At 36.2% G+C, this 27,076-nt stretch overlaps 1 protein-coding gene across 4 annotated transcripts in view; it reads left to right on the top strand.

Annotated features, from left to right (window-relative positions):
- Nucleotides 1-27,076, top strand: part of RAB28 (RAB28, member RAS oncogene family) — a 64,652-nt gene that overhangs the window by 15,648 nt on the left and 21,928 nt on the right. For all 4 annotated transcript variants that reach the window (XR_004356825.1, XM_032686426.1, XM_032686425.1 and 1 more), the window contains exon 4: nucleotides 5,978-6,107. Coding sequence is in view for 3 of the 4 variants with exons in the window: in XM_032686426.1 (XP_032542317.1) it covers nucleotides 5,978-6,107 (130 nt within the window). In the remaining variant the exon portion in view is untranslated. The remainder of the gene's footprint in view (nucleotides 1-5,977; nucleotides 6,108-27,076) is intronic.

Here is a 27,076-nt window from a genome sequence, read left to right as displayed (position 1 = left end):
ACAGTAGAAGCTATCTGAATACTGAGCTGTGTTAGTATGAAGTAGTCAGATCAAGGAAAGTGATTATCATACTGTCTGACATTTTTGAGGCTGCATTTGGAGTATTGTATTCAGTTTGGGGTTCCCCAGTACAAGAAAGCCTTTAAAATAGTGAAGTAACTCTAGTGAAAGTTGCTGCAAAAGAAGTATGTGTGCCTATGATATGTGGCACTTGGTCAGCATGTGTGGTGCAACTGGGATTTTAAACATCTTGTTTGTAAAATACATGAGCTGCACAGATACATATAGAGTAGATGATTTGGATCTGTTGCAAAAATTGTGTTCATCTGTGTATTCTCCAAATCTACATAATTCTGATTAACATGTGTGGAATTGTTTGTAGCATACCTACAATATGCGTCATGCTTTTATCCAGTATTTGCAGATGCCCATAGCTTCATGTAGACTTCCATCTGGTTGATCATTGTGAGATTTGGAAATCATAAGTGGCAGAATTCTTGGTTGTATGCTCAGAAATCTTAAGTGTATGGTAGACCTACTTATAAAATACTATAACCAGCTGGAGATGGAAGTGTTGAGAATCTAAGAAGCAACCAAAAAGATTATCTGTGATCTACAGTTCAACTGGATCTTGGTTGGAATTTGATCAGGATATCAGGGGGAGTAAGTGGAGCATTCATCTATACTTTGCTGCGAACCTTGCCCGCTGGAGGTTTCCTTCTCTTTGAAAAATGAGACCTGAATCAATTCTCTAGGATAGATCTTTTGGTTAAGTTACTGTTAAGATGCCAGATTTTGACTGAGATCCCTAACTTCTTGTGCCATGTTTTAAAATAAGAATGGCAGATTTGAGAATGAGAACCTATGTAATTTGCTTGCATGCTTGCAGTTGCAGTTGGAGAAAGTGCAGTTCACCTGCTGGCTTGAAGCAGTTCTTTTCCCTAAACCCATTTTTCCTCTCTGATGTTGCTCATTTAGAACATTATAATTGATGCATCCCATCTTGGTAGCTGAATTTCAGTGGTGAGTCAGAAGAACTCTGCAAGCTGTGGGGAAAAAAGATCTCTTTGTTCTTTATAAATAAAAGGTGTTAATAATCAACAGTGACAGAAAGCTGTTTAAAACTGGCATGTTTATCTCAGAATTGAGAGAGGCTAAGAGTAATTGTGTAGTCGGGTGCCACAGCTGTACCGATAGACAGTAGCTCATTCAATTATGGCAACTCAGTCACATATATTTGAGTGGCCATGTCCTCAGTATCAACAAAGGCAACAGTGGTTAAGTAAATGTCGACTGTAAACTGTTTTCACTTGCAAAAGTAGCATTTCTGGAAATGTGTAAGGTGTCATAATGCAGTTGCTTTTACTAAATGAATATTCTGTGACTAGAAAAAATACTTTAGAATTTTGGTCTGACTTATTTATGAATATTTATGAATATTTATGAATATTAATGAAAATTTGGAAGTTAATTTAGTTCCTTCATACTAAAGTCAGTCATAGGATGAGGGTAGCTGAGGATAAATCTGAAGAAGAAAACATATGGTTTTAATTACTGTTTTCTGTAGCTTCCTTTTATTGTGACAAATCTTGATGTAAACTTGACACCTTTTAAATGTTGATTGTGTAATGAGGATAAATTGCTGGTTACAAACACTTCTGTAATAGCAGTTCTGCTGTAAAGTAACTGCTGCTGTTTGTGTGGTAAATCTTCCAGAACCGCTCCCATCTCTTACCTGTAATTGCTGCCCCTAAATCTTTAAGATCTAGTATATGCTACCTCATAAATTGGCTTGTTAGTAGAATAAGAGTACTGCAGACTCTACTTTCTCCAGGGATCAGCAAATAATTTCTGCAATATTCTTAGTTTCAAGTGAGCTGTTTTTGAAAATGCTCTATAATTCCAAAACAAAAAGCACTCACATATGCACTAATGTAGGCAAAATGTCTCTCTTACTAGAGTGCAATTATGCAAGCAGGGACTATTTGACACGTTGCTGGAGACTAGAGAATTAACGTGCTGTTCTTGGCATGTCAACCACCATGTGTTTCAAACCTTTTTCACTGCAGGGAAATACACTACTTTTGTGTAAAAAGGCCAGTGTTAATTTTCCACCTTAGTTCCTCATACATAATAGGGAAAAAACAGCTTTTACACTGTCTAATTGTTCTATACTTCATATACTGTAAGTTTGTGGAAAATATGACATTTTTTTGAAAGCAATGATGGGATTTCTCTATTAAATAAAAAAAGGCAAAATAAATTTTAGCCATGAAGTCCTGACTAGTCCTTTGTTAATTATCTATATCATAGTAAGTTGCTTGTACAGTGCTGTTATGATAAAAATCTAATCAGAAAGTATTCTTTATGACCTGGATGCCATGCTGCCTTTTTTTGAATCTCTAAGATGTCATGCCTGCCATCTTTGTTTCTTAAGTATAGCAGATATCGACAAGGTTAAAAAAAAAATAGATAAGAAAAGAATGTGCTTTAGAGGCAGTGTTTCAGATCACAGAGAAAGGGACCAAAGGGAAATTGATGAACTGTAGTTGCAAACTTTGTTCAATGATCTCTTTCGTGGTGAATCCACTGTGAATACCTTTTCTTTTGAAGGAGTAGGTGAGCTTCAGTTGTCTAGAGGACATATAGCAGAGTAGAATTTTGTTGAAGAATTAGTTAGAGTTGACTAACCTTAAATGTTCAGACTCTCTTAACTTTTTCTTTCATCTAACTCTGATTAGTGCTGAAGATCATTTAGATAGTCTGCTCTTCTGCAAGCTGGTGAGAGAACTTGACTGCTGGTGAAAGAAGCATTGCCATGTGCTCTTCCTCATTTAAAGCCTTCAACCTTATGGCTGGTATTTTTTATTAACCTTTACCATACCTGTCCTTTAGCTTGAGTTTCTTCTTTTACATTGAGCATTTAATAACAAAAGTACGTCCTTCCTAGAGCAAGACTTAGATAGTGAAAGACAGTTATGTATGTGCACAGGCATTTGGGTAGTTATAAAGACAGGAGAAGGTAACTGAGATGCAAGATATTAAGGAATAAATTGTACCAAAGTTGGAAGAGGGAAGTGGATGTTTAATATTAGATTTGGTTGGTAAAGAAGGAAAGATAATAAAGGTAAAGTTGTGTGTCATAATTTTTAATTTCCTTAAAGGAATTGGTAAAAGCTGTTCCATAGAAAATAGCAGCTATATAAATTTAAGGGACAAGAACTTATTTTGCCAAGGTTTTGACATTGGAGGAAAAGAGATAGATTGGTACTGCTGTCATAAGAAAGTAGGAGTTGAAGGGATCTCAGTAGGATCTGTTGCCCTCCTTCAGAGCTGCGTGTATAATGTCTGTTTAATTTTTGGTAACCTTAAAAATTTTCCAATGTTGGTGACTTTGTTATATGTGGTGTATTTCAGAGCTTTGACATTCATACTGTGTCCATGGGGTGTTTTTTTGTTGTTCATTTGTTTTTACACCTGCTATAATCTTATTGCTGTAAACCTATTGCTATATGTCGTATTGATCACAGATTTGTAAGAACGTTCAGGGTGGGAGGGATTTCAGGAGGTCTGTAGTCAAACCTCCTGCCCTAAGTAGTGTCAACTGTGGGAGGCAACTAGACTGCTCAAGGATTTATCCAGTTCTTTCCTGAAAACCTTTAAGGATGGAGACTGGGCAACCTTTGGATCAAACCCACTTGATTTTTGTAATGGTAAAAAGGCTTTTCATGATATGTAGCTTGAATTTCTCTTGTTTCAGCTTATGCCCATTGTGTTTCATCCCCCTGCCATGCACTATTGTGAAAAGCTTGGCTCCATCTCCTTCATAGCTTCCTCATGGGTATAGAAGGCTGCTTTTGGGTCCTCCCAGGGCTACCTCCTTTCCATGCTGAAGAACTCAGGTTCACTCATCTTTTCCTCGTAGGACAAATGCTCCAACCTCTGATCATCTTGGTGGCCCTCTGCTGAACTTACTCCACTCATGTCTCGAGGGGCCTTAGGATGTATTCTGACTGGATGCATTCTTTTAGATATGACCTAACAAGTGCTGAGTAGAACAATTGCTTGGTTTAGTGGCTGTGCTTCTGCTAATTCAGCCCAGTTGGCCATCCTTGCTGCCAGGGAACATTGCTGGCTCATATTTGGCCTTCTGTCTGACAGGACCTCCAGGTCATTTTCAGTTGCTCCCCAGCCAGTCAGTCCCCCCAACCTTTATTATTTATTCCTCCGCAGCTGCTGGGCTTTGCATTTATCCTTTTTGAATGTTGAAAGATTTCTGTTCACCCATTCCCTGAGCATGTCTGCATAGCCCTGCCGTCAGGCATATTGGCTGGTCCTCCCAGTTTAGTGGCATCTGCAAACTATGTGTAAGATCAGATGCAAAGAAAACTGTTATCTTCTCTTGAAACTTGTACCAGCATCATCATGCCTACCATCAGTCTTGTGTTTGTTAAACTGTCCATTTTTTTTCCCAATTTTCTCATGTTTTCCCATGGTTTCTAAACCTCTGATATTGTTACTGGTCTCTAGAATTCTGGTCTACCTTTTTTTTTGATACTCAGTGTCCAAAGCTGGATGCATTGTTTCATCTGGAATGTTTCATGCCAATGTGATATTTGCAAAATAAGCCTGACATGTTCAACTGTGATCTGTAACACCTTGATCCTATTGTATGGAACCTATTACAAAGCCAGATGCTTCCTATTGTGCACTTGATTATTGCTTCCTTTGAACTTGTCATGGTATTTATTGAATTGCATCCTATTATTTTTAGATTGTTTCTCATCATATAATCTAAACTATTCTCAAGTAATCTTACAGTCTGTACCAGTTTTTTACCATATGTGAAATTAGTTAAGTGTACACTCTATGTTGTGATCTAAGACACTTCTTGTGAAACTATCAATTAAAGCTGGGCCCAGACAAATGCCTGAAAAAAATTGACTTGAAAAATCTTTTCTATTGATAGTGGGTCATTGAACCAGCTACTTTTGTGTGCATTACATTATTTCTTCAAAGTATTTTTGAAAATTTCATGTGAGAAACAGTGTGCAATTGCAGGGTTTTTTTGTCCTAGGTGTGAACTCCATGAGAACAACTGCAACTGAAATTCTGATTTTATTCCTCATTTACAAGATACTGACTTTATTAGGGTGTAGTGGAAGGAAGGGGCAGAAGAGTCAATAATTGAGATCTGAGAGCTGATCTTAGAATTGTGGAGGGGACAGGGATGACATTTGGGCTGTTAGAAGGCTGTGCTTTGTAATATTGGCTGAGTAATATTACTGAGTAATCCACAGTAATGTCTGCTTTGAGTATTTTATACCTGCAGCTTGGCCCAAAACCTCTGAAATATATGGGACATCCTTCTTTTTGAGTTCTGACCATATCTTTAGTTTTCTTTTGAAAGTTTAAAGCTCACCAGTACTTCTTGCTTGTCTTCTACAGCACTGAAGAAGGGGAGTCTGGTCTTTCTCCCCGACAGACAGCAGAAACATGACAGTCAGACAATGCACAGAAATGTAAAATTGAACGTCTTTTTTTTTTTATTTTTTTTCAAAAATAGGAAAAGTGAAACTACAACTAATATTAGGTAAAAGTCCTTCTCCAGTGCAATTTTTATCTTCCTATTCGTGTGAAATACTTTTTTGAGTTTCCCATAAAGCAAATGGAGTTTTTAATATTTCTGATATAACTGATTGTGCTCTTTACTGTGTTGCCATATTTTTTCTGCCATTGTAGAATTTGAAAGACATGGAATTTGGGAGAAATACTGTAATAAAATGTGTATACCTCAAAGGTTTAGAATCCCTTTAATTGATCCTCATAAGATATGATGCCATTGTTTGTTAATGCTCTATTTTATGATGATGATGATGATGATGATGATAATAATAACAATTTAGACTGATGCAAATTTTACCGTATTAAAGTGTTTTTACAATCTGTAACATCTAAAATATATCTTTTTATTTAGGGTGTTCTCTTGGTTTATGATATTACCAATGGCCAGAGTTTTGAAAATTTAGAAGACTGGTATAATGTGGTAAAAAAAGTGAATGAAGAATCAGAAACACAGCCACTTGTGGCCTTGGTTGGAAATAAAAGTAAGTTACTCATATTACATATTATTTTATATGCTCTCAATGTGGTTTGCTATTAAAGAAATTACATAGGGTATATGTATTTAGTAAAATGAAACTAAATACTATCTTGTGTGTTGTTGCTGTGTACAGAAGTCATACTTGGGTGCATCTCAGGATTCTGGCTCTAGGCAGACAGGTTACAGGACTTGCTGCACCATTGTTTGCCCAGCCTTCAGCCTCTCTCCCGGTGTTCTCTTTGCTTGGAGAGCAGCACACAGGAGTGGAGAGATCACTCGCCCATGCTTGAATTTGACACGGCCCCAGGATATAGCCATGGCACGTGTCTGGAATGGAGATCTGGAAAGCATTCCTGTTTGTAGTAACAGGTATAGTTCATGATTCTGTATGTCAGAGGACTGCTAGATTAAGTACTGGTATATATTTAAAATAACTGCACTATTCCCTAGGTGTAATACTTATGAGTTGTTTATTTGACTTTTTTTTATGCTATCTGCAGTTTTGCATGGAGTGACTAACTTCATGTTGTTTTGGGATTTTTTTTAACCTGTCCTCTTTTTGATTGTGTAAGTATCATACAATGGTTTATTCTAACCACCAAAATATGCAACTTTAAATAATCATCATGTAGTTAGTTTCCTAATTAGATGGATTCCAAATTCCCCTATTTCCAGCTAAGAAATCTTACAGAAACATCCTTATTACCATCCTGGCTCTCCTACCATTTTTCTATTGAAGATGATAAAAACAACATCTAGCAATTTTTGAAACAAAATGGTAGAAGCAGATACCTAATTTTTAAGCATCATAAATATATTTACTTGAACAGCAGAAAAAGATTTGATTTTTTTCACTTTCCAAGTAATTTGTTGTCATGTTACAGTGACCATGTCGTGAGCAAACATGAAAAAAGACCTTACCCAGCAAGTTAAAATTGTTTAAAAGCATTTGAAAACAATACAGAGACAAAACATTTTAATTCAGAACCATTAATTGTACTACAGCGATGCTGTAACATTTTATGATATTAATTATGAAAGACTAATTTCCTGTGAAGAAAACAAAGAAACTCTTAGAGTTACAATATATAAATAGCACTTCTGAAAGTATAACATAGACAGTGTTGTACTCTAGCAGACTGGAGTCAATAATACAGATTCTGTGAAGTTCAAATGAAAAATATTTTTCACTGATTTATATTTTGCCCCAAAATATGATTTCTTTGCTGGAGTTCTGCAAATCTTATGAAGTATTTACAGTAAGATACACTGTAACATAGGATAAAAAATGTTTTTTTTTCTGAAGTGACACCATAAAGGTAGAAAATCAGACAGCAGTTTCCATTTGGAGGAATTTTATTTCTGTTATTTTTCACGTATGCATGCCTGCATATCTTTAATATCCAAGTGTTCCTTGGAAGCATCTGGAAGTACAATCTGGTTTCCTGGATGAGTTTTCAGATAGTGACTGACACTGGCTAGTGAAAGGGCTTTCATTTTATGAAAATAGCAACTGAAGGAACAGTGTACTTGCAACCTTGTTTTCTTTCAGAAGCTGTATATAAAGAAAAGAAGCAAAATAGTGCTTTCACGTAATGCTGAGGATGGTTGTTGCTGTTGTACATGTTGATTATGCAGGGGTTACTGTTTACAGAGGTATTTTTTTGCTTTATTTTTGTTTCGACATGATAAAAATTAGATTTTAGAGGTGTATTGCTTTTCTGAGATCTGTAGGAGGAGAAGAATATCTTGGAGGACTTCCACCCCAATACTAAAAAATTATTGACCTGTGAGAGGAAACTGTAGCCAGGCTCCTGTTGTTACATAAAGAGAAAACAAGGTGTTTACACAGAAGCACGGTGTTGACTCTTGTGTATTATGAAAAGATAAAACTACCAGTACTAACAAGCTATTGAGAAGGAATCACTTGTTCAACTTCTTTACTTAGTAAGTGATGAAACACTGACAGTGCAAGAGCAGTAACAGGTTTAAAGCCAGGAAAAGCCATTTGATGAACTGATGAAGTCACTTGACCTCCTGCATCATACAGGAGAAATACTTTCAGGCAGTAGTTTCTGTCACAGGATTGTACTTGGTTTTTGAGCTATACATACCTTTTAGGAAAATATCCAGGTATGCTGACCTAAAGATTGGAAATGTCAATATACACAGGCAAGTTATTCTAACACTTGCTTTCTGATAGAAGGGTTTAAAAATTGCGAAGAATGCAGTTATTTTCATTCACAGCAACTGGAAAGCTTTGGGACAATATTTAGATACCTAGATAAGAATTTGGGAGCTCAGCTGAAACCTTCCATTTTGAAACCTTGTCCTAAAGTTAGTTACTTAACTTGGGCTTAGGCTGTCCTTTGTCTTTTTTTCACATAGTAATACTTTATGAAATATATGCGTACTTTTCCATTTTGGGGTAGATACACCTGGGATCTCTACTCTAGTGCTTCAGAAATAGGAGTAAAGCTATAGTTAAAAAGAAAAAAGCTTGGAAGAAAACAAAAATATTTTTCTTCACAATGTAATGTAGAAAACTGTATACTTGAATGCTATTAGAGGAAAATAATTTCCTTGAGTAATTTTGTCATTGAAAGTAAATTACTTGAGTTATAACAGTATATGGTGCATAATTGGGTACTAGCTGTTAAATCATGCAGTTTTAGAGGTAATTTATTAGTGGTTTCTAGTATCAATTTGTAGTCATTCTGTTAGATGTTAAGTTTGCAAGGATTTCTCTAGTATTCCACAAAACTTGAAGAAATTGTTCAGTGCTAGTTTTGTTTGTGTTATTCTGTTTCCTTGTACATTGAAATAGATTAGAAGCATGAACACAGTAAACTGCTGTGTCTGTTTAAAGCATGATAATTAACTTCGGAGTGGTGTGGATCTATTAAAATGTCTTATTGTGATTGCAAGAGATTAAGATTTAGTCACGAAACAGTGGAAAGGTAATTTCTACTTTAAAAGCTCCAATCAGTCACAAGTCTTTCATTTGTCAGAAATTTATTTGAAAATAGTAGAGCAGTATGAATTGATATCTAAATTCTGGACCTTCCCCTCTTTTTTTGGATGTTTGTTTTGTTTTTGGTTTTTGTTTTTTTTTTTTTGTTTTTTTTTATTCAGTAGTAGCTAAAATGAAGGACTGTGATTGTCCGCTAATTTATTAAAAATAATTGGTAAAACAAGAACTTCAGACATGCAGACCTTAGTTGTAAAAGTAGTACTTTATTTAAGGTTACTGGCTTTACTCCTGGATGCTTAGTTTCAGTTTTCATTCTTTCTTCCTTCCTGTACATCTTTCCTTTTTTTCCATAGCTTGATCTACATGCGTGGTCAGAGAGAGCAGAAAACTGATTTGAATCAAGATCTTGGCCACACCTGCTTTCTGCACGTGTGTTATCAGTTAGTTCTCTGTCTTTCCATAGATTTTTGTCTGTGTGTTTGGTGAACAACAGAAGAAATTGTAAAATTTAATGTAAAACTTCTTTTTCCCTATTAATTATAAGTCATAAGATCTTAATAATCCTTAAATTTACAGCTGATATTGAATCTTATATTTGCTTTTCCTAGTAATTTACTTTGTGTTATTACGTTTTATTTAATACAAAGTATGTTTGAAGTGTGCTTTTTTCAGTGTTGCTAATACCAATTCCTTTGCACTGGAAGTTGGGGAGTAAACCTTAGTTTAAACAAATGCTTTTGAGTTTCAATGCAATAGCTTAAAACTTCTATAGATATGTTACTGTCAAATACTTTGGCTCATATAAATGAAGCTATAATTATCAAGTGAATGAATTGTGTTTTGTGCTCTTAGGATCTTTGCTTCAATTTGGTATTGATAAAGTTCAGTGATCACAATGGATCTTCTAGTCATTAAGTGTGAATGACAGAGGGTTTACTGTGTTTTATGTGACTGATGTGTTTCCTTCCTTTCTGCCTTGACTACTTTATATATTTTCTTCTGCACTAATCTATAAGCAGTCTCCTCAAGTGTCCTACCAACATTTTCAGTGGATGTATTGTAAACAAAAATTAACCCAGGTTGCTTGGGAGCCACACTCGTTTTGATTTATAGCTACCAAGATGGTCTGAGGGCGGTGGTTATCTGTAGCTTATATAGGGGGTAGGAATTATCAGGTACCAGTGTATAGTGGCTAGATGAATGATTTCTATTCTTACAGATATTAACCAGATCCACTCCTCAATAAAGACTAATAACTCAGATTTTTAAACAGTCTTCATGACAGATGAGGGCACAGAGGAGAATGCATCAGCACTAATTAAGAATGTTGACCATTTGTTCGTCTTAGCCATGATTAATTGATCTGGGAGTGCTATCTCTGAACAGGAAGTGGTGTGCTGTTACATTGTGAAGTTTAAAGGTTACATTTTAGTGTACCCTTTAACTTGCCTTTACAGGCAACCTAAAATGTTTTTACCTATCTTATCTGAGTGCAGAAAGAAACATTTTCCACCCCAGATACGAGTTAATATTTGGTGTACTGTGTACTAATGTGAATCTGGCTGGTAATGGGACATGCCCAGTCTGCTTTTGGACTCTATTGCTGCCTTATATACTTAGTCTCTGAGTACATTTTCTGTACTCAGAAAATTTCTTCATTAATACTCATTTTGAGATTCTGGCTTATTAAAATTCAGAGCTGTGCATTCACACTCTTGTCCCTCCCAGCCTCCCCCAGCTGTTTTCTGTTCTTGCTTCCTGTGGGTTTGTACTTTTTAGGTATTTCACCTGTAGTTAAGAAAAGAGTTGAGCAGGTAATGCAAAGACCCCTGTTCTTTTGAGTCTTATGCCTGATTAAACTGAAGTTCCTGTATGCCTGACAGCGGGTCTGGGCACCTGAGCCTCACACATGCTCCTGGGATTGGAGGGTAAACTACTTACATGTAGAGACTCCTTCAGAAAGAAAACCTTGTCCTGTGCTACACTCAGTTTACCAACTGATTTGAATAAATGTAGAATGATACCCTGTTTTAAAATATGTATAGCATGTTTGTCTCAGCAAACTTGTAAGATTAATAGAAAATTGCAGTCTTATGGATTTTTTTGTTTCAATAGCTAGGTAACTTCATTAAAAGTTATTTTTAACAAGAAACTTAAATTAATGAAAGGGAAAATCATGTGAAAATGATCTTTTATTCACCATAATATTATGTTTCCAACCCAGTGCCTGAATGTGCTCTGTAACTTTAGTGGTGGGGGTGACCTAGAAACATACGCAGTTTTTCAATGAGAAAATCACCTTACTTGTCTGAGAAAGCATCTGTCTTGCAAGATTTTGATCCTTAATCATGCTTGGCTTAATATTAATGGTGCTGGGTGCCATCCATACTGAAGACATCTATGTAATTATGTCTGTTAAATTCCAATGTGGACAAACCTCCTAAACTGTGATTAGTAGACAGAGCCTGAGCCTCAGGTACTCTTTTTTAGAAAGGATCTGAGCTCACAGAAAATTATACAGAACAAAAGAAGGAAGGTTTATTGCTGTTGTGTGGTATTTACCTTGCCATATTCCATTGGCTGAGAAGGAAAAATACCTGGCAGGAAAGATCACAAGGATCTGTGCATGTGTTCCATTCTGGTTCTAGTCTTCATATGATCTGCTGTGATAAAGGTATTTGTTGCATCTGATTACAAATCAGCTCATGTTTTACTCGGACCCTTCTTTCAGAATCCTTCATAAAATGATCTCTTGGATGGGAAGGCACAGTGGATACAGAAACTGCTAAGTAACCCCGTTAAAGGCAGAGTTGTAGACTTCTGTACTTTCTTCCAGTGCTGCAGCTGTTACTGAAGCATGTATACAGGATAGGTTTTGATGGTGGCTCTCAAAAGCCAAGTGGCCTCTGCCAGAGTACCCACAACAACAAAAAAAAAAAGAGTGGAAAGGGGAAATCTTTTCTCTCGTGCTGCTCAAAAAATGATTAATAATCCTTATTATAGTTTTCTGCCCTGCCTGTATTAAGCCCAGATAGCATTAGTTAGTAGTGAGCTTACTTTTCGATTTGTGTTCTGCTGCACTGTGGGGTGGTTCAGTACAGGGTTGAAGCTTGCACACAGAAGATCTGTTACTGTTATACGACTTGTCTGAGTTTGAGAGTTGTACAGCTAGACAGAGCCCTGATATAAACAGGTGTAATTCTATGAAAATCAGTGAATTTGCATTCATTTGAACCAGGACAGTTTAGATATATGCAAACTGTGGAAATTGTTTTCTCATTTGGATCATATGGTGCTTTAACAAGAAAGTGAGAATAGTCATGCACATTCCAACTACTGGAAAATTCTTTTGTTTTGCTTTTTTATTTTAGTGACTATGAATAAACTGGTTTCTTCTTCCTGCACTTAAAATCTTGGAGCTGCACTCCAGGTTTGTGTTTTGTGCATGTACGTTTTGCCCGCTGAGAACCAAGTAAGAACTACTACGACCAAGGTCAAGGACTTGGTAGATTGCTGTTAGTGTAGTTGGAACTCAAACACCAGTGTGACAGAAGTGCTGGTAAATAATATATTCTCGTTCCCTAACAGTTGTGCCTAAATTCAGAAAAATCTTTAAAAATGTCATTGAAAAATGGAAATAGAAGTAAACTGTTTAAATACAAAGGTTAGAACAGTATATGTATCGTATTTTTATAAGACACAAATGAAATGCTGAGAGATCTCTTACTGTTTCCATGGATTTTGTCTGTAGTTTATTTAGCAATGTAGACATACGTCCAATAAAAAAGATGCTGCATAAACTATAGTCCAGGCTGAATGTGCTTCTGTTTTTGGTTTAGGTAGAAATGTTTTTTCTGGCTGCGTCCTTCATACTTAAGTCTTCTTACAACAAATGGAAAGCCCTTAATTGTACCTAAGGGAATAGTTAATCTACGGTGGACATATGGTGGACAAAAGCTGAGTCTAGTAAACGAAAAAAATTATAAACAGAAAATGTGTGAATGTCTGCACAGTCTGAGTCATGGGAGATATTGTGCTTTTGGATTGTAGTTTATTTTAAGTTAATTCGCTGTTCTTTTCTATCAGTATATTAATGGAAGTCAGTGCAGCATAAAGTATGTAGTTTTAAACCCCAGTCAAATTCATGTGTTTTTTATTGGATTGAAAAAAATTCCTGCTTTTAAGACAGGACAGAATTTCTTTTCTTTGCAAGTTGTCCTGCTCCCACCTTTGCCATATGACATAAATGCAATTTGATTTCATTAGTGGAGGGAAGCTCTCTGAAATTTTTAAAAGTTATAACATTTGATTGGGGGCAGTTAATCAGTGTTAACCCTGAGCAGCTCTTGGGCTTTATGGATTCAAGCATTATATGTGGTTGCACTGCTCCAGCAAAAGGTTAAGTATTAATGGAAAATGTTCACAGCTCTTTTACTCAAAGAAAACATGTTACTTGTAAGTTTTCTTTTGATTTTACTTTTACAGTTACATTGAATGTCTTCATTCATTTAGCCATCCATAAAGCAAATATTGTTGCACATGCAGTGGATAATAAGTCTTTTTAGGACTACTTGTGTGGTATGTCACAGATCATTAACTGCAAGTAACCACCTGACTTGAGGGAAGTCTGGAAGCATCATTACAGTGAAATAAGCTTTTATTTCTGTATCACTGCAGCACATTGATTTGTAGGAATGTCTCCATTAGCTACTGTGGAAATATATTCTCATATATTATTATTGAAGAAAGTTGATGAGAGAGGATAACCAAATTTTGGGTGTGAATAGGGCATTAGTATTAGGATTTTGGACAAAGTGAGGAAGAAGACAAGTGCTATTGTAGCACTATTTTCTTTTTAAAAGCTAGAGAAGTCAGTAAGCTAATCTTTTTGTAAAGCTTCACAGTTTCAGAGTCAGACTGATAAATATAGTAACAGTTGTACAGAATTTATATGTACTCTGCAACTTCAACTGAAATGTATATAGTAATTGAATATATTTACTACTCTATATGTGCAGAAAGTGTGGAAGAGAAGTTTCTTCCTGATCAGCAGGGTAAACTTAAGCCTTTTCTGTTTATTTCAGTGAACCACAAAAATTTAAGACTTTTATTGGAGGTAACCAGTAATTATTCCAGTGCAATTTAGAGGATGAAGGATAGTCTATGCTAATATGGGGAATAATCATAATGGATAATCTTCACTCTCTTAGTGCTATAGTACGAGCTACGTGCATGCAGATTTAAGAACAAAGAAGAAAAGTTATGGCAAATGCATTTATATGTATTTTAAAATAGTGTAACTGTTAGGACATCACCATGTTTATTGGGGATTTGCAAGAGAAGTGGAATAGTGCTGTGTAAAGTTTAGTCTACAGTTACAGCTCCATACATGAGACATTCTGAGTTTATTACGCCCATTTCAGTATAGGAACATGTATACCCTGCTAAATGTGTGGCTTTTTTGATAGAGCTTTAAGCATATTAAAGCCTTCAAGACATTAAGCACTTATGGTTATGAATTCTTCGCTGTTCCAGTATTTGAGATGGTATGTCTTGATGAGGTACTAATTGTGCTGCCATTTCTTTCCACTGTCTACTTTGCTGTATTTTATAGGTCATGTTTTTTTGAGGGGAAAAATGGTATTTAGAAAAATAAAAAGATATTTCATTACTTATGTGTGTAGTTGAGCCTGTGAAGGTGTTACCATGGGGGTAACTACTAAGCCAGTATCAAACTTTGATCTTAACAGATCACTGAGATAAGCCAGGTAATTTAAATGCAGACAGCATTATTGTTATTGTTGTTATTTACACTCTGTGCTTCCAGCCCTCATGATTTGGAGGATAACCTCAAAATATGTTTGTTTTCAAAGGAGAGATCTAAGATTCTATAGCATTAAATTCAGTTAAAATCAGTTAAAAATCAATTAAGATTTACTGAAATGTGTTGATTAAGGAGGGGGAGCACAGTGATGATGAATGATAAATTAGTAACCTAAATTATTTATTTAAGAAAAGGTCTTAAGAGAGGAGAGCTTTTTGTATATTGCACATAGTTTCTATTTAAAAAATACTGAGCTCCCTGTGAAATTTTCATGATACATTTTGATTTTGCAACTCTAATTTTTTTTGCAGAAGTAATGCTTAAGATAAAAAATTTTGTCGTTTACATGGATGTGAATTTAGAGCACGTTTAGTGAGCTCCTCTGAGATTACTCTGATGTTTTCATGACTAGCCTCTAGATTATAGTATTCTTTTGGATTACACTTATTAATCTGTATACTGTGTGGTTTTTCTTTTGCTTGTGAGTATTGTCCAATCTTTGCTTAATTATGTGTAATAACAGAAATATACCATACTAGTATAATACTAGTATGTGATGGTAGAATTCACTAAAGTTTTGAAATATGTGTACAGAAAGAGGAATAACATTACCTTTTTCTGACTTTTGACTAGAGAACTCAATCATTCCTATGTAATAGCATTTGAAAACTGCTATCAGGACCATTGCACTTTTGTTTCTTATGCTAAAGAAACACCAATTCAAAAAAAGCTACAGACTAGATAGTTGAATGGAACATACAGAATAATAAGATGTCTTGAGAAAGGCTTGCTTTGGAAAAACACAGGGATATAATCATTGTGTATATTGAGAGCAACTTTAGATTGTTGGATTTTGCAGTCAAGCATTTTTTTTTGTGGTAGATAATTTAAAATGAAGACTGGAAAAAACAAGATTTGTACAGATAGCACACCTTTGATACTGTGGACAGGAAGAGAGACCCTCAGTTGCTAAAAACTTACTTTATACATTAGCAGGAGACTTTGAAATGTAATTTGCTGTAGGCATGCAGAAGCAAGAAAGCGGTGTATAGGAGTTGTTGGTCAGGCTGCTAAGCTGAACTGTTTCAAAAATATTCTGCTCGTGTCATAGAAAATGATGGCATTTTAGAGTCTACTTCCCAGTCCCCCTTCAAAAGCATTATGGAAAAGCTTGAAGGTATTTTGGTTTGGAGATGCCACTGTTATGTCTCATGGGATGTGCAGTGCTGATGCTTCTCTTCATTATTCATTCTCCCACAGGCTGTGCTGCTGATGCTGTGGGTAGCAAGGCTGGTTTTGTTTTTATTTTATTTTTCCATTCATGTCTTCCATGATGTAGGTCTGCCTTCCCCCTAGGTGTGATAGGACTTCATGAGAATAATGCATCATGGATACTGTCCAACTGGCAAATTGAAACTTGAGAGAAAATAGCAGTGTAAGACAAACAAAAAAACCCTCTCATGAGGCACCATACTGATCTTTCTGAATCAAACTGTTTGGTTCCCTTGGTTGGAATTTTTTTTAGAGAGTTAGTTTTACATGGAAAAAGGAATCTATTTTGTCAGAAAAAGTAATTTTCAGTTCTGACTGATGATTCTGGACTAGTTCAGCTGTAGAGAGTATCCAGAGTTTTTGAGTTTGATTCGTTGTTCAATTCTAAGAATACTGCTGTGGTAGTTTATTTTAATAACATTACCCTCTACTTGCAGATAATGAAGGAAAAAAGCCTAGTCTGGTTGTATTGTAATTCTGTGAGATTAAAAATGGTTCTCTATGAACATAGAGTGCTGACAGTTCTTTCATAGTAATATTCAGTAAACAACACTTATAAGAAAATTTCTAGAAACCATTCTATAAAGCAGTTCTAAAATCTTTTATTTCTTAAGTTGTCTCAGGCTAAACAGTAAAAGTAAGGGAAACAATGTAATGAAAGAATGAAGAAGAGTCATTATAGAGATCTCTATTGCTAGCTAATACACAGCCTAATTAATAATTTAGCAATTTTCTTGGTCTAGCTTTTTAAATTACGTGTGTTAAGATGACCTCCTCTTACACCGTAAGTTTTGCAGTTTTATTTTGGGAATGGTGTATACAAAAGTTTATTAGAGAATGGTTACTGGTGTAGTTGCATGTTTCAGTGGTTGATCACTAGGGCAATAATGCTGGTTTCTGAGCACAGCCAGTACTTTTTCCAGCTGCTTTATAGTGATATCTTGAAGCTTAAAATGTAATCTATATGGGTAAGCCACAAAAGCCACTATATATTAAAGCAGACTCTGACAGTAAATCAAAATTGAACAGCTGGCAACACTACTAAAGTCATAAACTTATTTATTAAAAAAACTAAACAGAAGAATTATATTAAAAAGAGAGGAATATGTTCTACAGACCAGTGGATATAGCTTAAAACCTGGAAAGTGCTGCAGATTAAGGGCCCAATTTATGAACATCTGTTCTGGCACTTTCTGTGAGATTCTCATGTTCTTTACAATAAAAGTGTGAAACATGTTTTCCCCCCCCACTAATCATGCTTTTCTGCAGTTCATAAAACCTGCATTGAGCCTTATGCAACTGGGCCTGTCTGCTTTACACACTTGCAGAGTAATTACCATTCATGAAAGGGCACTAGAGCAACGTCGCAGTCCCACCGTATACATTTGTCCTCACTTGTTCCAAGCGCTCTCACTGCCTTCAAAAGCAGTGAAGGAACACTGAAGTTTCCTTCATATTTTTAAGCTTAGAGCGTGGCAATGAAGTAATAATGGAAGCAGGAACTAGAGTGCAAAATGGACAGAAAACCATCTTGTACATGGTTTCTCTAAATTTGAAGCATACTTACAAATCCACTGTTTTGGTCTTTAGCAGTCACCAAAGCAACTGTTAACTCTTCTCATATCTTAATTTTGAAATAAGTAGGTGAGGATAAGCTTTAGGATTTGATCTACTTTGAGAGGGAACTGAAAAATCATAAATTTAAAACTGTGTTTCTAGTTCTGTTGTCAGCAGTACTGTTTTGCCTTTGACATCAGTGTGACCAAGATTTCTTTTGGAGATTTTAGCCTCGTTTTATAATGAACTGCATGGCACAGGGCGTAATATTTTGTCTTCCAGCTCTTACTTCGTGTTGAGTAATTCAGACTGAACTAGAACAGATCATTTTGAAATGCTGTCAGTTTTTCTCTCATGTTAGACTCTACTAACATTCTAAGTCCTGCTGCCATAAGGAAACAAAATCAGGTTCTAAATGAAGTGATGTTCTAAACCCAGTCAGTGATTAGGAAACCAAGGATCAAAGGGAACATTGAGTAAACATGCAATAAAACCACTTCTCTTGTCTTGGGCAGATTATGTTGCTTTACTGATGAAAATGGTTACACTTTCTTTCCATTTGAATTTGATTACTTTTGCTGTGTTATGCTTTATTTGTTAGGTTGCAGAACCATGTGCTTTTATAATTGTTTAACCTGAGGGGAACACTTCCAGCTAAGAATTCTCAGGACAGGAAAATATCTGTGCTCCCTTTGGGAACTAACTTCTCTTACATTTAAGCTCAGACTCACTGACAGCAGGGAAAAGAAAGGACTTTTGGTATCCTCTTCACAAAGAAATATAGTAACAAGGCATTTTGTCTTTCTGTGCTATCCTTTTTTGAGCATTTTATAGTATGGGTTCATCTCTGTCCTTTTTGTAGAGTGTATCCATTTCTGAGTTTGCTTGGCCAGTTTTTTTCCAGCTCATTAGTGGAATATTAAGGAACTGTATCAAAATGTATATTGATCATTGATAGTTCCTTTTGTCTTTTCATTGAGTGATAATTGTATAATTGATTTATATATATGTTTGTAGTGCTGAGGATAGTACTATTAGAATCTAAACAAAAAACGACTTATAACCACTTTGCCGTTATGGAAATTGAGTTTCCTTCTGCTCTTTCTACAATGAAATGTGTGAATTGGTGCACTATGAATCATTTTGTCTGCAAGTGTTGTACAGTATACTAATCTTGGTTCTTAAGTCATGGTGGGTTTTTTTGTAGAAGATTCAGAAATTTTAATACTGTATTTGCTGTGACGGTGTGTTTACCTGTAGTGAACTTTTATTTGTTACCTTTGATGTGTTAAAGTGCACAAATGTAATTTATATGCACCTGCATAAAACATTTTACTTGTGAATTATATTTCTTTTGTCTGACTGTACCTTGGATTCAGCAAGGAACTAACCCAACAGAAATCAAGGCTTCACATCATCAAAGATGAGGAATGTCCCAGGGGAACCCTAGGCAGGGATCCAGGTTGTAGTGTTTTATTGGACCTGATTAGAATATTCTGGATTCCTGGTTTTGATTAGCTCAGATTTTCAGATTTATTCTGAGTAGTTTATTTCTCAGTCTTGAGTCTCTTGTATGTGGGTGGACAAGGGAGGCAAACAAATGATTGGATCACTATAATTTTCTTTTCCACCTGCCTCTCTCTGTTAGGCTCTGCTGTCCAGGCTGGATTAGATGTCTCTCTTCTTCCACTTTTTCATCTTCTCCATTCTCTTTACACTTAGTTCCCTGTGCTTGGTGCAGAGGGAATGCTCTTGATGTTGTTTGGTTTCTTTTTCATCCATGGATGATCTGGGAGTGTCACTTCATCAGCCCAATATGGACACAAAGGTTTTGTTTTCCTTTTTTTTTTTTTTCTTTTTTGTTTGTTTTGTTTTGTTTTGGTTTGGTTTGTTTGTTTGGGGTTTTTTTGCCTTTTTTTGTTGTTGTTGTGTTTTTTGTTTTTTGTTTTTTTTTTTTAATAATTACATTTTGAGAAGTGTGGCTTACTTTGCATACTTTTGTACTATATTAGTCATGGGAGTTCTAGCAGCTTCTTTGAATAAGCTTGATGGATGAACTACCAAAGTCTTTTGGTTTCAATAGCAGCTCTACTAGTGCACTGGAAAAGATTGCTTTTGGAGTTGTTACAGTCTACAGGGTACATAATCCACATGAATTAATGTGGCATTTCCTTCATAATCCTATGAATTTTCTACCTTAGAAATTCTTTTATGTTTTTCATAAGAATTTTAGTAGAAAAGACCCTTTAAATATCTGTCTAGAATTATTGTATTGTTACTGTGTGCTTTTGTACCTTATGTATACAAGTAGAAATAAACCATGGAACCTTTATTATTTCTGTGGGTTGTTTGTTTGAATTTATCTAGTGCTATGTGTTAAGTAATTAGGCCAAGAGGAAAGAATTTTTTGAGTATACTGGTGCTTTAAAATGTAGACTGCTGTCTGGTGAGACTTTCCAAGGTAGTTAAGCCATCACCTAGTTGGTACTTTTAAAAGTGCTCCTATGAATACCTGCTTGCATCTTTCAGTCTCTCAGTACCATTGCAAATCTGACTCTAAACATTTAATTATTCTAAGATGTTTAAATGCAGGGGAAGCTGAATTTTTTTGAGAACCAAACAGTAAATATATATGGCAATATTAGCGAGTTCTGAGTTGTGTGTCTGAGTTTTCTGAGTTTCTAAAGGAATATGGGAATATTTGGAACCTGTGAAGCCACTTCATTCTGGAATTAATTTTAGAATTGCTCTGAGGGAAAAGTGTACTAGATATCCAAATTGTATTATATTTGCAAAATACAATTTAGTTTAATTTTGAAAAACATTTCTGAAGACACATAGAGTTAAATTGCCATTAGCTAAAAAAGAATCACTTAACATGGTGTGCATAGTGTTGTGAAACTTACTTCATGTTTACTCTACCTCACTTCTTGTTCTGGAATTCTTTTCCCTAGCATCAGCACAGCTGCATCATCCATTTCCATGGTCCTTTTAACCTCTGCTTTTAATTAAAAAAAAATTAAATCAGATGCTGTTTAAAGCTTCCCATTTAGTTTTGGGAAAATAAAAGTTCACATCTAGCTTAGGCGTGTGTGAACAGCTGTTAAAAGCCACAAGCAAAACGATACTTATAAAAGTGGTGGGGGGAATTTTAAGAGCAAGCTGCCAGTTTGACTCTACTTTTCAATAGCTCTTCACTTTCAGCCAAATGGTTTTAACAATAATTTTCTTTGAAAAAAACCCCTGTTTTATAGAACCAGCAGCCCAAGCAGTTAGACCAGTGGTAATAGGAGGCAACTTGCCATTTCTCTTTAACTTTTTATGAAATTTTTCTTTGAATCTGAGGAAATTGCTCATTATAGGGGTTGGAGGGGCTGATGTCCACCCGTGCCCACCCACCATGTAAGTACATCTGTCCCCATGTGATTCTAATGAGGGATCTTGTTCATTGAAATTCCCAAGTTCTAAGACTAAGCATAGAAGGATAATACTTCCCTTGTGCCATATTTTGCAGACATTATAGTCCTGCTCATGTTTTAAGCATTTTGAGGTAATCATAGGATTTCTTTTTTTTAGTCCAGGTGACCAAATCTGACTAATATGTTGGACAGAAACAGGCAGAGAGTTTATCAGATGTTGAGTATTTAAAAGAAAGAGGAAAGATTTAGGCCGTTCCTTGTTCAATCCACCTTTTATAAGGAGCTTTCAGAGAAAAAAAAGTAGTTCCTTCAAGAACATTTTGTCTTTACGGATGCTGGTGGTGGTGGGGCTGGAATATAAAATGCTCTGTGACCTAAGGACCATGTATATGTATCTCTGGAGTTTGGGCAATTTCCTTTGAGCCTGTCCTAGCTGGTCTATTCCATAAGCGAGACATTGTCACTGCAAGGCCTTCCCAGATGTGACATGTATGGTGGCAGTCTGAGCAGGTGTGACCTGTCCCACCAGGTTACCCTGTGGTAGGGGGACACTGAGTTCACTTAGCTCAAGCTTACTGTGTCAGTGTGCACTGATGCTCCTTCAGAGCATGCATTTGGATGTGGAATTGTCTTCATACAGTTTGGAAGCCTGGCAGATATATGGTTGGAATCTTTGACTGTTTTGTGTGGCAGCAGAATGTTAATTAATAATCAAAGATGCTTTTGAAGTTTCTTCAAAGCTGCATTTTTTTTTTTTTTAATTGAGTTTGTTGAGGCTTTTAATACAGTATGTCATAACTGGTGCTGTCACTATCTTGGTCTTGATATTTGTTGCTTTGTTACACTTCCAGCTGCTGTGTTGGGGTTTCCACACTTGTGGATACCTTCAGTATCATTTTTGCCCCCAACAGTATAGTCTGTGGTGTGAAGCCAAATGGCTTTGAGTGTTTGGTATGGTTTCCATTAGACACATCTGTCTGCAATATGTCCTTGTTTTCTTTGCATGGGCAACTGGTGAAGATGAGCTGGGTTGCAATGTAAATTCTTTTAAAGTTATTTTGTCATTGTTTTCTGCTTATACGTGTAAGTACGTTATGACTTCATAACAAGCGTATTTAGCAAACAAGAACCCAAAAAGTTTATCTCCTCCAGTTTCTTGCATGTCTTGTTTTTGTGTTGTTCAGTTAGAATTCCCTAAAAATTTCCCACTATCATTTCTGAAATGAAAAGAAGGAACAGGTAGGACAAACAAAATGCCAAGTGAGTAGTTTCGTTCTGACACAGTGTGTATCCCTGGTGGCAAACTGTAAAGCTCTTGTAAGATTGGGATTAGAATTTTGGGTAGGAATCACAGAATTATCCTGAAAAATCACAGAATTATCCTGAAGAGTTGGGAAAAGTTTAGGTGATATGTATGTATATAGACAATGTAAAGAGGAGAACAATAATGACAGAAGAATGAAAAAGCATTTATATGAGGGACAAAATAGATGGAGTTCCTTAGCAGTAGGAAAAAGACAAACAGACAAACAGACAAAAGACAAACCATGAGAAGAGAGTAGAGAACCATTATACAGCATCTTTTCAGTACAAACCCGAGGAAATCTCATGCTTTTTTATTAAGTAGCTTAAAATAAACAGATGAAATTACTGTTTCACACTGTAAATTTGTGGAAGTCCTATTCATTGTAGAAGCCAAAAGTACACATGGGAAGGGAACCACAGAGACTTGTGAAGGGCTGGTCCACCAGTGCAATGAAACATTTCAGATGTATTCCTGAGAACCTGGAGATGTAGTGTCAGGCTGAGGAACACAGGCTGCCTGAAAGTGGGGTGTGTATCAAGGAATGATCACTGTAGTTGTACTGTTTCTTATTTTCCCGCCTCAATACCTGCTGTTGAGCGAATGCTCCTTGAGGCAGGTTGCTGGCGTGGGTTATACCAGACCTTCGAGTACCAGATTTAAAAAAAACCCAAACCAAAACAAATTCCTGATCTCGAGCTGTTACAATTTCTTCTCCCCTACTCCAACCTCCAAAAAACCCTCTAGAACAGTGAACAAACGCCCCCCCCACGCACACACCCACCCCTTGCAATTTTGACCTCAGAGCTTTAGGTCGTGTAGCTGTCTTTATGTGTATTACTTTGTAGCTGATTGGTTCGAACAGTGCAGGTGAGAGAATGTGAGCTGAATTTTGGTGGTTGCTCTACGGTCTTATTTATTTTTCAATACAACAGTCTTTGGATAAAATAATTAAGAAGTCTGTGGGACATAGTGAAGTACTGAGTATTTGAGTAATCTCGGCGATTAATTTTAGGCCCTCGAGGTCTTTCTTTACAGTATCTACTCTTAACAAATTCAGCTGTGTGAATCTCACAGACTCCTGAAAACCCCACTTCTTGCCTAGTCTGTGTTAAATAAATTTGTGTTGATGAAAACTTCTAAAAATCTAACACGTTAATATAATTTTAGAAATATGTTTTAAATGGAGTTATGACGTTGACATAAATTTGTAAAAGGGTGCTCAATGATGGCCTAAACAAATGTTTGGCCATAAACTAAAGTCTCTTTACTATCCTAATTCATAAAATTTTACCCATGGAAATTGTGCCTGTGCCTCCATGCCCTCTTAATGTATATTGGAAGAGGAGGAGTGTACTAAGTCACAAAGAAAGTAGGTCATCATGATAGCCATGCTCAATTTTTAGTAGATAATATCTTGAGGCTGTTTATAAGGGACTTGTTAACTTCTTGACACATATTCTACCTTTCTTTTTCAAACCTAGCAAAGAAAGTGCTGCTGATCCTGAGGACTCTCAACTATAAAACATAGAATGGGTTTGTTTAACTGTTTGAAGTCATGACTGACCAAATGATCTGGGAAAATACACTTTCAGCACCTAAGTTCTGCTTTAAGTCAGATATAGATGATTTCTTGAACTTCAGCAAAAATGGGATGAAGCAGAAACTCTTAAAATCACCTTTGGTTTTAGGAAGTTTTAGAAAAAAAGTGTTAAAAAGTTTACAAAAAGAAATCCCAGCTGAACTATAACTTATGTGCTTAATATTTTCAAATTAGAGTGAATCCTGACAAAAAATGTATTAGGATACATGTATGTGTCCAAGTTCAGCTGTTCTCAGTGATGTATTCCCCACAACACAGCCCAACCTGAGGAGGTGATTTCGTGATTGACTTAACCCAATTTTGCTTTTAGCATCTGCAGTCATGGTAGCCCTGCACAGAGAGTTGATTCCAGCCTCAGGTGAACAGAACAAGGAGGAGTTCTTGTTAAAATGAACTTGTGGGTTCCTTTTGTTCTGTAGTGGTACTGTCACATGAGAAGATTTGGAAATGCTCAGCTGACAGCACAGGGAAAGCCAGAACCATCTATTTGATTTGCAGTTATGGTAGCTTAAGCTGCTAAAGAAACGATCACTTTTCTAACCCTAATTTCAGGCCTACCTCTTCCACTGAACCATCTACTTTCTTGTTGAAAGTCTTTTTGGTGTGAGGTTGATTTGGTTAATTTATTTTTTTTCTGTTTGTGTGTGTGAGAGAGTCAAGAAGAGGGAATTGGCTTCTCTGCACAGCCAGATGGACAGATCAGCTCTGAGAAGAGTATGGGCCCTGACTTGTAACAAATTGTACTCTTCTTTTTCCCTTAGTTCCTTTATGCATTATGTTGCTTTTTGAGTCTCAGACAAGGTTGCTAATGATTTTTGTTCGGTCCCTTGTAGCTAGCCTGATGACTTGATTCCTTTTGCTCATCTGAGACTAGTTAATACTGTAAAGTTGCAATCTTAGTATATTCTGTCTTAGTGTGTCCACTATTTGATGTTTTTAATTTGTTTGTGAAAAGGCTTTTGTAGCTTTTCCTCAGTATCTTAGACAATAATAGCCTTCTATTAAGTTAGTGAAGTTTGGACCACATGTTCACGTCATGATAGAAATTTGTCAGAGAGAAATGAGCTATATGCTCATTCTACTTGGAGGCAAGAACAGTTCTTCAAGACAATGATGAACCGACTGATATATTGATTAAAATTCAGTTGGTTTTTTTTTTTCCCCCTGGATGAATAATTAGTGATAATGAAATTGTGAGTTTTGTCAAATATAAAAGAGGTTTGCACAGTTTCACTTCTCCTGTCTGCTCTGAAATCATCGTGTTGTTGAAATATAAACATTTTGAATTCATTTCCTTGTAGTCCTTGAAATGCTGTGGCTCAATTAAGAATTAGCTGATAAATGTACTGTCACTGATCTGAATATGATTGGGTTTGATTTCTCCTTTTATAGTTAATTGAAGTATGTTATATTTCTTTGGTAAGCAGTCGTTTTCATATAAAAAGTAATTTAATATAAAGTTGAGTTGTACAATTAATTTTTTAACTGCCAGTTGAAATCAGTTTGGCTTCGTAATAATTAGTTACAAGAGCTTCCAAATGGAAGAAAACTGGGCTTCTGTTAAACAGGATTTGATACACATGGAACAGTTAAGCAATAATAAATTGCCTAGTAACTGAGTAATTTCGCTCAGATATGTGCCAATCTTGCCTCTACATTGAAAAAGGTTTGGATGAAGAACTGATGTTTGAAATTGCTTAATGCTGGAGGTTTATTGTAATAACAGTAATACGGACTTGGCCTGCTCTTTGAACATTTAAGGCTTGCTTTTATGTCCCAGTGAATGATTTAATGTTTATTTATAATTTTTGTTGTGGGAGAGTTCCCAGAGGGATATGTAGGAGAAGCACTAAGTGTCTCCAACTCCTTATTACATCTGCTGGAAGCACAATGGAATCAGGCATGGAAGGGCCCTGGAGCTGACCTGGGTTGGCTTTATTAGAAGCAAGTAATTCAGAGTATTGGATAAAAGCATCACACTTGAGAGGACAGCCAGTTTTTAACGTGGCTGTTTGGCGTGAAGTCAACAGAAGCATACCTGTGGAAACAGTCTGCAGAGATGGATGCAGCAGTGGCCATCAAGAATGCTGGCATGGGTCCTCTGAGGAATTGTTATTTATTAGGTAAATGCTTTTTATAGGAGCAAGTTTGGTATTAATAGTTTCTTTCCATGGCTTCATGAAATATATTACTCTGAGATATGTTCCTATGCATTATTTGGAAAACACTGTTTTAGGAACTGCTAGGTAAGGATAAGACTTTTTGCTTGATGTTTAAGTATGTCCGGATTTACTATTTTTGGAAGAAATTACTTGTACAACTTGTACCTAGTCTGGAAAGCACTGTAGAATGGTTGAATTATAGGCAGAACTGCAAATGTGTTCAAGATTTTGTAGGGAATTGGTGGGGGAAAGGTAGGTGGAGTTTGTTTTGATTTCTGTCTATAGCTACAGACTGCATCTAGTATCTTAATAAGTAGATATCTGCCTTTAATAATATGAAAAAAATAGTTTTTCAAATGCAGTAATGAGACTGACTTTGTTAACTTGCCAGCCCTTTTCAATGCTGACAAGGAATTCAGCCCTTCCAAGCTAATGGAAGCTGCAGTTCTACAGCTGGTAGGTTTTGTGCTGAAGCCAGTTTGCAGCTTGAAGTTGGCACCACTGCTCCATGGGAAGTCGGATCTGTGACTTCATCTGGGTTAAACAGGACGGTGCAAAAAGAAATGGTTATTTTTAACATGGATCAGCTCATTGAGCCTCATAAGCTTGTAGGAGTTGCATGCCCTCCTAAGTAGGTGATGGGAGAATAGTGCTCTGTGACATGAAGGTAGGAATGAAGAACCAGGAGTGGGACAGGTGAGATTTTCCAAGCTTTGGTGCTGGCATTGTTAGGTCTTGAAAGGGTGACCAGAAGCTTTTGCTTTTGACTGCAAAAGGAGACAGATGTGAGTGATTGAAGGCAGAATGTAAGATATGTTGTATGAGTTTTATTGAGATCCCAAGACCTTGAGTTTATGAA

This window comes from Chiroxiphia lanceolata, chromosome 4 (assembly GCF_009829145.1).
Source record: "Chiroxiphia lanceolata isolate bChiLan1 chromosome 4, bChiLan1.pri, whole genome shotgun sequence".
In the NCBI taxonomy this organism is placed as follows: Eukaryota; Metazoa; Chordata; class Aves; order Passeriformes; family Pipridae; genus Chiroxiphia; species Chiroxiphia lanceolata.
Note: the sequence above shows the minus strand (reverse complement) of the source record. Positions and strands in the feature narration are given on the sequence as shown.